Here is a 12,248-nt window from a genome sequence, read left to right on the forward strand (position 1 = left end):
CAGTGAAGCGCTTCATCCCAGCATGTTTTTTACTGCAATTGACATTTTTTTCCTTTTATAAATGGATGGTAGTTCTGGATGCTGATTGGTCCATTCAGTGTAACCTTGATGTGAAACAAATTGCTTAATGAATTGCTTGGTCACAATGAAACAGAAGTAGCAGATATTTTGTTCTTTTTTGTGATCCAAGTGAAACGGAGTATCGGGGGGAAAAAAGACAGATTTGACTTTCTTTTTTTTTTTTTTTCTTTTTTTTTTTTTGGGAATTCATCATTAAAATGTTACATGGTGACTTTTTATAAAATTAACAACATTAAAAGTTACGAATATATTCAGGTTAGTGGTGTCAAGTACTGACTTTGGTACTGAAATTTTAAAAATGTGATGCATTTAGCACTGTTGAGCAAATTCATAAACACTTCTGATTGGCCGTTGTTCACACGCTTAAGATACGTCTGTGAATGGCTACAATGATCAAAGCTTCAAAAACATGTTGTAAATGGACATCAGTGATGCTCTTCACCAAACGCTTGCACAGATACACACAGACACGTTTGAAAGAAGGCGTCTATCAGCGGACTGTGAGTGTCGATGCGTCTATCAGCACTCAAGGCGTCACATTTTTAAAATTTCAGTGCTGATTTAGTATTGAATTCAGTATTTTTGACAACACTAATTAAGGGGTTAAAGGAGTTGCAGACATGTAGCACCTTGCCTAAACAAAAGTCGTTGTGTTTTTGTTTACAATGCACGATTCCCCTGGTGCATCACAGCATAATTAAACCTTTGGGCCAATTAGGATGTTTTGTTAGATAATCTTATTTTAAATGAGGGACAAAGTAGTTCACACAAAGCACATAGTGCTGTTGCTGTAGTGACTCCACCTCTTAGGGAACATGTGGCATTTATTTGAGCGTTAATACTTTGGATCAGTACATCTTCTTTTTTACACTTGGAAAAGAGTACTAATTGCCTATTCCATGCTTAGTCCATATCTTTCATGCTAATTATTTTATGGACCTCAACACTATGTAAACAACCTCACACCAATCTGAAATTTGTCCTTCGTTTTCAGTGAAAGTGCAACACAGTGTCTGCCAGCCGAAACAGGCAGCGGCTGTGTTAGCAGCACTAAATAACAAGCACTCAAATCCCACGAGCTCTGTTCTGGTTCACATTCATGTCAGGAGAGGGGTTGCTTGTTTGTCTAGAGATTTTCTTCGCTGTTTACTCTAGCTGTGTTGCTTTTTGAGCCGTTCCCCCGCCCTTCCCAGCTGTTTACATAAGGCCCTCCCTGTGTATTATGGCACCTGCCAGATCTGCAGATCGTACCACCTGGTTAATGTTAAATTGCTCCAGAAGGAAGATGTTTGTTAATAAACACCAAACCCAGGGCCCCAATGTTTACTGTAGTCATGGTGGCAATCAGTTATTTAACAAATATTGGCCCCTGCTTGTGTGGGAGAGTGTTTAACTATGTACGAACCAGCCAATGGAGGGCTATATGAAGCACTTGGGGTTGAAAGAAATAAGTATTTATGAAGTTACAATCTATATTTTTATGTAACTTCAGCTTTCGTATGACCAGTTCACCTTTAAACAAGTAGACTGGGCTGGCTTCCCGCCAACATGAGGATTGGATAAAAAGAGAACCTTCAACATATCATCGTTTTTCAACAGTACATGTAGCCCACGCAGCTGCATTGTCTTAAATGCTTTATTTTAAGCTTCATGGAAGGCAGGCAGACAGGTTCTACCGATATTCATAAGAACCTGCCTCTTGCGGTTGTGTTTGCTGAAAAATACTTTGTTTGAAATAATAGCGCTTTGAATTGATTTCTTTTTTTTTTTTAAATTATTTAAATATTGTACAACATACGGATTGATTAATTGCAATTAATCTCATATGTCAATATTTGCCCTCAAATAAAAATAGTTTATTCAAAGATGAAAAGTGGCTTTGGAATAGGTTATATTGTCAATATATATTTTACATTTTTTGTATTTGGTATATTGTTTGTTTGTTTGTCTTATTGTCATAACGTGTTATTACATTCTATCTGCAGTATTTTACAACGTAAACTGGCGTCTTAGTCCACTAGCGCACCATGTCTTGTTGTTTTTCAGGGCTTCAAGTCATGAGCCTTGTGTTTTTAAAATGTAAAAACATGACATAGTGGAAATTGATCTGACATAGGAAAATCCCTTAGTGTGGAATTTTAAATGCAGGTTGGATATCGTTTGAATTGTAGCAATTCTGATTCTGCTTTTTTGATTCGATTCCCAGTATCGATTCCAGTGTGGTGTAAGTAATACTAAACTAAAATATGACTAAAACTAAATCAAAGTTTGCTGTCAAAATTAACACTGTTGTCAGCGCTGTCCTGTGATTTATCACTAAAGTAGCTTAGAAACTCCAAACTTATAGCATATATTTTTCTACTTTTGAAGTAACTATTTACAACCCACAGCTTCACAATTAATTGAGAGACGGTATGACTAATTCAAACACGCAACTGTGGTACTGTGCTAATTTATCTGTATCTGATTTACAACAAGCAGAAATCTGTAAGAAATGTTACGAACCATAGATAAAATAACTGCTGAAAGTGAGATGTTATATCAGAGTGCAAGATAATGTAAAAGAGAACTCAATTCAGTATTTGTGTGTGCTGTGAATGTGCCCAGCACAGAAAACAGAATTGAGTTCTCTTTCATGTCTTCTTTCGCTTGAATGGTTCAAAACCACTTTAAAATGCACAAGGAGGAATCAAAATTTTAATTTTACACAAGTATCCAATTCCAGAATTGGAATCGATTTTCGATTCCCAACCCTAGTCAGGTGGCACAATTTTCATAACATTATCATAATTATTCACAATAATTAACACCTTAATTTAGCAGCCCTAGTTACTAAACTAGCTTCAGCATCTCTGATACTGAAAAAGAAGTACTGTTAGAACTCGAGCCTTTCTCTTTGCTGATTGTATCAGGCTGAGAGGAATGTTGTCTTTGTCCGTGTCAGTTTTTTGTAAACACACTGATGCGATCAGGCTGTTTCACACAGATGTTTGTCGACTTTAAGGATGAAGACGCAGGATATTGATTGTTCAAGGTCAAAACAGATATTTATCTGATTTCAACCCTTCAAAAGGCCTCTTACCAAAGACGAGGTGCATAGAAGAAAAGGTTTCTTTTCAATTTCCATTCTGCCATGCCATTGCCATATAGTCCCATGATGATTTCTGATCTTGCTACAATGTATGTTCAACTATGACATGGTTATTTCCTCTAGTAAAGGCTTCAGCAGCACAATATAAGATTCGCCTTTGTGAGCAACTGTCAGTTATTTGTATTAACATGTCTGTAGGCATGACATGCTTAATTCTCAGAACTGTTTGTTTATAATGCATGATCATATTTGTGAACAGTACAAACACAAATGTTTGTGTTGAGATATCAACTCTGTTGGCAAAGTGCATGTTTTGTCATGATCTAGTCTGTTGGGCTTACGTGGGGGGAGAAGGAAAGAAAATAAAGGAAAAGGCTTTCCAAAGCACATACTTCTATGTAAAAAGAAGTTTGTTTTGCTGGCAGCCGTCTTATTTTTCCCCTCCTGTATTTAAGGTTGTCTTATCGACATGCAGGAGTCCAAGACCGATCAAACAACCAATAGCAGTCCAGTTGGGCAGGAAGGTCAGAGCTCAGAGAGAGAGAGGAGAGTGACCAGAGAAACATCTTCATCCCCATCATCCACAGCTCAAACACCGGTAAGGACCTAAAACGAACTCAAAATACATTAGCTACAAGTTTCTTACGTGCTTTGAAACTAGAGCTAGGTGCACATTTTCAGATTAATTATAAGATACATGTGAATAGCTTAATATTAATCCTTTTTTTTTTTTTTTTTAAATAGTGCACCTCTCTTCCTGTAGATCTCATCTGACACCTGATGCAGACTGTGCTTTTAGTAACTCATTCTAAGCATTGTGACCGTTCGTACTTGCAGGTCATGTTTAATGCTTAATTTCCCTGTGCTCCTCTACTGAAATTCATAGTGAATAGCACTATACAGTTCAGGTTCATCAAGTCAATGTAACCAATTGATACTTAATTTAATAATAAACCTAATATGTTAAATAATATTGCATTAATACTATGGGACATGGATACGTGACCTTCCACTTTTTTAGCATGTGATTCATACCACTAAACCACATAAAGTTTTTAAAGAGGAGACATTCTGTCATCTCATTTTCTGTATTGTTGTTTTATTTACCTAGTATTTTAAAGGGTTAGTTCACCCAAAAATTCATCTTAAGAACACATACTTAAGAACACAAAAAAAAATCGCATTCTGTCTGAGTAGGTACTACATTTGAATTTACATTGTGAATGTTAAAAAAGTATGTTCTATATAGTATGAGTGTCAGTAGTATGAATGAATTTCTACATCTGCCACGTTGTTACCGTCACATGACCTACCAGCATCAGTCGCTTCACTGGCATTTGTAAATCCTTTCCTGTGGCCTCATGGGATAGTAAAGTGTCCATCAACTTCAGAATCTCAGCAGAAGTAGTAGGCCATCCGGGGACTTTTCGCCTACTGTTTTTCAAATACTATGTATTTGGGCATGCTACTCTTTTGGCGTACTGTTTTTTGCATACTATATAATAGGGAAATGTTGATTTCTATTTGATTTCGATTATATATATATATATATATATATATATATATATATATATATATATATATATATATATATATATATATATATATATATATATATATATATATAAACGGATATAAATGATATATAAATAAATACATAAACAACTACTGTTTGTTACACAGACGCAGTGCAAGTCTTCTTTTGAGACACGATAACGTTATATAAACAGGTTTTATTTAGGCTTTTGATCAACATGCATGCATGGAGCACATCAAATAAATAAAGCTATAGTGGTAAATATGGTTTAAAGTATAATGTTTTTAATTACATGGACAAAAAATATATCAGAAAATATCAAAATATCTTTATGTGAGTTTTTAAAGATGAAGCAAAACGAGGCTTAGTATATGGTAACAGAAAAATCATTTTTGGGCGTACTAACCTCTTTAAACTGAAAATAAAGTCACAATGCACCTTATGCACCTTTCATCAGGCACAAATTAATCAAAATTGGAATTAAATCGGAAACGAATTGTGAAATCTGTGCCGATACCAAGCCCTACAAGAAACTGACGTGTTGAAAACGTTCCAGGAAATGCGTTCTCAAAGCAATGAAGTTTTTATTAGTATGTCAACATATGTTACACAATAGCTTTGTTGCTTATTAGGAAAAATTGAGCAATTGTGCGACACACCTATCTTAATTCATTTAAATCATTGATGTGAATCGGGGGCTCAGTGATTTCAGTTCTGTCTCTCAAAAATATTTTGTCATTTTGTCACACAAGCTTTTGTCTCTCTGTATGTGTGTGCGCAAAATGGATGTGCACATTGTAAAATTGTGACAGCACTGACTAAGTACAGCAGATTCATGCTGAGAGCACCCACACATCACTCCAATGCCCCATGTTCAGATTCCAGATGTATGATGTCACTTCTGGAATATAAGCCAGACAGCTGTGGGTTCAGGGCACGGTCCTGTATTAAAACAATGACAGAAGGCTCTAAAAAGCTCCTGTAAATGCTTTCCCATGTTGTTTTCATCTCCCAAGGATTACTGTGTCATGATCTGTCTGCTTTCCCTTTTCTTTTCACACTCATCTATTGAAGTCTCCCATATCCGTTTCTTCATCTCTCCACCCTTCTTTTTGTAAAGGGGAGTTCCACAGGGCCAGATGTTTGACCCTTCAGAGGTGTAAGAGGTCATATCCGAGAGGATGGTCCCACCACTGTGGATATTGTTTGCGTTCACTATTTGCATTTCTCTTTCCTTGATTTCTATCTAGAGGGCCTCACAATGGAAAATAAGACAAAAGCAACAGAGAGTGAGAGAAACATCCTTTCAACAACTTTTGGAGACCTCTCATTGCTTTGGCACAGCTGATGTATTTACTTTGTTACTGTTTCCTGACAACTGTTTTTTCCATTTTCCAGAAGGCGTTTAATGTTCTGGTTTAAATAAAGAGCAGGTTTAGATTGTCTCATGCAAAGAATTATGCTAATGCTTTTACAAATGTTACCATGTGATAATCTTCAAAAGGAATTTATGATAGGATCCAATCACCAAGGGACTGCGGCTGTTTAGAGTCAAAGGTTGAGTCATCTGCACTTTGTGCAGTCCGCAGTGTGACTGTTATAGCCGGATGCTCACAGGTTATTATAAAATAAAAATGTTGTGCAATCATCTCTTTATTTGTTCTGTGAGGGCTTGTCAAGTGCATTATGGCTGTGGTCCACGTGCAGTAATTAACCCTCATTTTTGTCCATCACATCTTTGGCTTTGATATTTCCAGTGGAGCTTTCCTTAATGGGATAGTTACCCCATAATTTACTCAACCTCAAGCCATCCTAGGTGTATATAACTATCTTCTTTCTGACAAACACAATCAGAGATATATTTAAAAATATCCTGGCCTCTTCCAAGCCTTATAATGGCAGTGAATGGGGGGGCGTGATTTTTTTTTTTCCATCCATCATAAATATAATCCATACAGCTCCAGGGGGTTAATAAAGGCCTTCTGAAGCAAAGCGATGGATTTTTGTTAGAAAAAATATCCATATTTAAAACTTTATGAACTATATAATAACTACCTTAAATAACTAACAAGTCCGCAAGAGTAACCCTCTGACGCGATATATGCCTCTCGTGGTTCAAACAAATAGGGCTGTGCAACAAACTCAAGCTGTTCTATATCGAAATCCTCTGACATTTCTCTTTAAAAATGTTTGTTTTAGACTTCTAATCCATGACCGGTGATTTGTTTTGCTCTCTCCTCTGCACTTCCGCGTTTGTCATTGCGTCGGGTCAGAGATAACTCTTTTGCCGTAGATCGACGCATGTGGCAGTCTGCCGGAAGCTAGTTATTATAGTTAATCAAATTTTAAATATGGATATTTTTCTTATAAAAACCCACCGATTCACTTCAGAAGGCCTTTATTATCCCCCTGGAGCGGTATAGATTATTTTTATGATCGATTGATGCATTTTTTTCTGGGCTTCAAAATCACGCCCCCCATTCACTACCATATAAAGCATTGATATTTTTAAGTATATCTCTGATTGTATTCATTTGAGAGACGATATACACATTGAGGGTGAGTAAATCAGGGGCTAATTTTCATTTTTGGGTGAATTATTCCTTTTAAAAGGTATACTTAATCTTAAAGTGAAAATTTTCTCATCATTAGCCCAGCATTATGTCATTCCAAAGGTGTGTGACTTTTCATACAGGTTTGGTTAATGCATATAGCGTATGCTCACAGTATATGGTTTAATGCATTCTTGCTGAATAAAAGAGCAGTAATATATCTTCCTTTGCGTTCCGCAAAAAGTCATAAAGGTTTGCAATGACATGTTGGTGAGTAAATGATGATAGAATTTATATTTTTGGGTGAACAAGCTTTTTAACACAGTTTGACAGGAAATAAAAGAAATGACTTTCATTATTAACAAACCTTGAAATATGTTGCCGCCTTGAAAACAATGTGAGTGATCCTGGGAGAGCAGAGCTGCTCAGAAACCAATCAGAAACTTGTTATTGTTTTTTTGGCATCTTCAGGCACTAGAAGTTGCTCAACAACAACAGCAGCAGCAGCAAACGAGTGGTGAGAAGTCCCCCAAGAGCACGGAAAAGGAGGCAGACACGCAGGTAGAGCCATACCCTCCTCCACCCGCAGCACACGCACCTCCAGAGAACCTTGCTGTTTACACTATTACACAAACCAACTTGTTTATGCTGCCTTCAACAGATCATAAACAGATGGGGCAATGAAGGCTGTTTTATTATTACATATTGTTATGATGGAAGATTACAAGTCTTTTATTGCATGTGTAGCCTATTGTAAAACGAGTACTTTCTGTCTTGTCAGTTAACAGATAAGGGTGTACTACTGAGGGGAATTAGACAGCTGTAGAGCTTTAGCCACAAACAAACACACTATATGCCGCCCAGTGCACAGCTGCCTTTATTTATTCATCATGAATTGAACGCTTATTACGCGAGTCTCATGTGAATGTGAATGCAAGAGGTGGAACTAGAGTTCAGATAGTCAATAGTTCACGTCCACATGCCACAATGGCAAGTGTAAGGGGCGGGATTACTAGCCCGAAGCACGTGACAGGAGGGTTACGTTAGATTTGAGATCCTAGTGAGAGCGTTATTGGAGGGGGAGGTGGGTTGGTCTGGGTAGTTGAAACAGTAGGGAGGACACTGGCACTCTGACTAGTCTTCAAACATTCTGCGCTGCTTTCTGTTCTTGCCGCCAATGGAGTTATCAAGGTCTGTGAGTATTGAGACAAGCTTTGCTGGTTTAGTCGCAGAGGGAAAGACCTATAATGTTTGCTTTAGTGTGCTCAGGTATTTGATGTCTGTATCTTTAATACACATTTTCTCTTTTAAAATCTCTAAATTGCTGCAACTTTCTGTATGCTCACATTTTAATTTAGAGATCATGAATTCAAAAGTAGTTTGTTGTATTAATTTGATTCATAATATCTGATCTGACATAAGGCTGGATGCTTTGAATGGTCACTGGGACCTTAGGCTGTCATTTTATTCCCTGAATTACTTCTCTTTGTCTTTTAAAGGCTATGTTCACAGAACTGTGCCTTTTTCCCCTGTTGTTGTTTTTTTTTCCCTCTTGCCTTTGCAATTTATATTTACCCAGATGCACAGTGCAGGAAAGAATGTTATTTTTACTTTGGGCGGGGAACCACACCAAAATTGTTCAAGGTATTGAAGGGGAATAACAACGGGCTCTGTTTGTTTTTGGGCTGCTGAAGCCTGTTGATTTATGGCTTGTGTTTTCAGAAGCGATCGCTTGTTGACATGTACTCACTCATGGGGAGTTGGTTCTCTGACACACTGGCAAGAACAATAACAACAACAAAACAATGTTTGGACTTGTCTGTTGTCATGGAGACAACACTCATCAGTGCTTGCTGTGCCCCCGAGAGAGAATATTTACATTAATTTGCTGGCATGCTTACATTCTTCTCACAGGCTTTAAAATATTTCTGTGTTGAGACTCGAAGGCATTTGACTTTTCGGAGCTCTTTCACAAGCAAATGTCTCATTTGTTATGCGTTTTTTTTTGTTTACTCTTTTAGTTCAGTACCTCTGAAATTCAATTGTTAATGAAGGAACAGAATCAGTGATAAGTCATTTTTCAAGGAAAATCTTTGCCTTCAGTGTCTGGCCATGTATACAAAAACAGCATATAGGATTGGGAATCAAGAACTGGCTCCATTTGTGGATCTTAAATGTGTATTATTTTGCTGATAAACTGTAAAACAATACTTTGACTTGAATCCAAAGTACAATGGCAGAACAACGCTTTTCCACCGTCAGGCCGAACGGTTCCAGTTGTATTTCCACTTGAGCCTTTTACGGCACGGTACGATTACAAACCGTAATCAGCCAGGAATTCTCAGTACGGTTGGCTAACCGTTCTGGTAGAATACATATAGTGACGCTGCAATTCAGGATTGGTCACTTGTCTGTTGCCTGGCTTCCAGTTTCTCTGTAAGCGTGACGTATACCCAAATTAATAATAAAATTAAAAGAAATGCATAATTATCCTCTATAATGGTCACTATTTACATCTCATATCGTCGGTAAACTCTTGCCTTACCAAGGCAATGACTGTTCCGTGTGTATTACGTTCCAAAGAGCGGCCGTTATCAGCCCCACAGCGGAAAATGACACCACATCCATACCGGCTGGGCTGGATCGGCATGGAATGGAATGGTTAAGCAAAGGGAACGGTTTGGCTCGAAGGTGGAAAAGCAACTATAGTTCAGCTGAGTTGTGAACTTGCAATATGAAATATTACAATAACAATAAACAACAAAAATAAACGTTTCAGTTGCATGCAACAACAACAGTCAACTAGGAAAGCACTCATGAATCAGTTGTAGCAGCTACGGAATTAATCTGACTTGCTTACTGAACCGCAAGTCATTAATTTCAGTCATGTCCGACTCTAACCGAATCAAGAATTGACGGGGCCTACTGTGTGTTGTGTATTTCATGAGACACGTTGTTAAAGATGCATTCTAAAACATTTTATTTAAAAAAAATGTTTATATACTAAAAATATACTACAAAAATATTTAGTTTTTATAAATATAATACTTTTTAGATCAATATTTGTTACATTTTATGCCACCCTGTGCTGCGTTTGTAAACATCTAAAAGTATTGCATTTAATTTATTTCTGAAATCTGAAATCATCTTAGAATTTGCTAACTGACTGCTACATATTCTAGTACTTTTGCAGAGAAAATATTTAAAAAATAAATTCTATGTTTTTGAAATTTTTATAATAATTAGGGCTGGGCATTGACACACATTGCACATTTTATAATATTTAATAAATTATTAACTTTTTTTAAAATATAAATATTTAAATGTTGACTGTCATAAAATGGACAGGATGGATGGATTTATTCAAAAATACATTTAACATTGAAGAACGTGTTAAGTAAAAATACATAATGCTCCTCTAGAGTTTCTAATTTTTCTAGCTGACTGAATTTTGAATGGCTTTCCTGAGGTAACTGAAACATTAAGTGACATTGTTTACAGGCGTATCCTCTCTTGAAACACTAAGCGATTGCATGAGACATTATAGTTTCAGTAAGTTATACTGTACTGTATCTTTCAACATACCTTCTGATGTTCATTCATATTTATTCCGTGCTGTATCTTGTAGTAAAGCGGAAGAGATGATCAGTGAACTGCGTGCTGTCGAACTGAGGCGGCAAAGCAATCGGTCACGTCACATTAAAGAGTGCCAAAACAATTTTATTATGAAATTCGTACATTAAATACTAAGACTTTTTCATATCAGAAGTAGCAAAGCACAAAGCTTATAGTGATTTATTGGATTGGAGACATTGTTACAGTTTAAGTTCTGTTCATTCATCAGCTGAAAACGGCATTGAAAGATTGATTCTTGGGATTTAACAATTGATATTGGTTCTTCAAAATGAGAATCGATTAAAATTGAGAAATCAATAGTTTTATCCTAGCCCTAATCCTTAATGACGTCATGGAACCAAAATCCAAATTTCTTACAATTCCCATTCGCTGTGACATGTGAAGATGTGTTGAGCCAGGTTTGACATCAATGTAATATATTATAATAAGACAAAAGGTCTTGTGATCAGACGTGAAACAAGAAGTTGGAAAAGAGCAGCATGAACATTCTGCTAAATATCTTGTTTTGTGTTCCATCGAAGAGAAAGTCATATAAGTATAGTCAGTGTTACATTTTTGGAGGAACTATCTTCAATTTTCAGGATTTTTCATGTAGAAGGGCTGATCATGACACACACACACACACACACACACACACACACACACACACACACACACACACACACACACACACACACACACACACACACACACACACACACACACACACACACACACACACACACACACACACTGTATGGGAAAGACTTGTGAGTACAACAGTCAGCTGTTATTGTTCTCCCATAGTTGCAGTATCTCAGTCCAGCGGTATGTTTATATGAGACTGAACACAGACTTCTTTACTGGAAATTTGTGTTTGTTTGTGTTTCACAGACTTAATTAAAATGCAATCTCGAGTTTTGTTTTTACAGTTGCTGTGTACCCCAGTATGTATTATTTATACGAATCCGTAAATGTGACTTTAATTATTCTGTTTATGTTTATTGTAAACATCTTAAAAGCAGCGAGAGTGTGTGTGTGTGTGTGCGCGAGCGTGCTTGGCTTGAGATGTGGTAATTGCTAGAGGCCAAGTGATGCATGGACTAACTCATTGTGAATCCAGTGCATTTACATTGAAAACACTCCTCTGTTGTGGGTATTTTTGTTTTTCTGTTTTCGTTGGTAGCATTTTTAATGTCAGTGTTTGAGCTGCTGTCAACAAATGAATAATGTATTTATCTTTTTAATCTTGACTGGTTGTTTGCTTCAGTTTATGGGCAAATTAAACTGAGATAACTGAAATGAATGCTTGTAAGAGATGTTTTTTTTTTTTTTTTCCAATTATCGGTACAGGGGTTTGTCCTTGCATTTT

The 12,248-nt window shown here is 36.7% G+C and overlaps 1 protein-coding gene across 5 annotated transcripts in view; it reads left to right on the top strand.

Annotated features, from left to right (window-relative positions):
- The window catches only part of foxp1a (forkhead box P1a), a 52,087-nt gene that overhangs the window by 12,248 nt on the left and 27,591 nt on the right, over positions 1 to 12,248 (top strand). For 2 of the 5 annotated variants that reach the window (XM_067372042.1, XM_067372041.1), the window contains 2 exons: positions 3,628 to 3,770; positions 7,733 to 7,822. In XM_067372042.1, coding sequence (XP_067228143.1) covers positions 3,642 to 3,770; positions 7,733 to 7,822 — 219 coding nt within the window. In that variant the 5' untranslated portion in view covers positions 3,628 to 3,641. Of the gene's footprint in view, positions 1 to 3,627; positions 3,771 to 3,916; positions 4,010 to 7,732; positions 7,823 to 7,876; positions 8,457 to 12,248 lie in introns of those variants that run through there. The other 3 variants (XM_067372043.1, XM_067372044.1, XM_067372045.1) reach the window with 3 other exon arrangements.

Source organism: Chanodichthys erythropterus, chromosome 20 (genome assembly GCF_024489055.1).
Source record: "Chanodichthys erythropterus isolate Z2021 chromosome 20, ASM2448905v1, whole genome shotgun sequence".
Lineage (NCBI taxonomy): Eukaryota > Metazoa > Chordata > Actinopteri > Cypriniformes > Xenocyprididae > Chanodichthys > Chanodichthys erythropterus.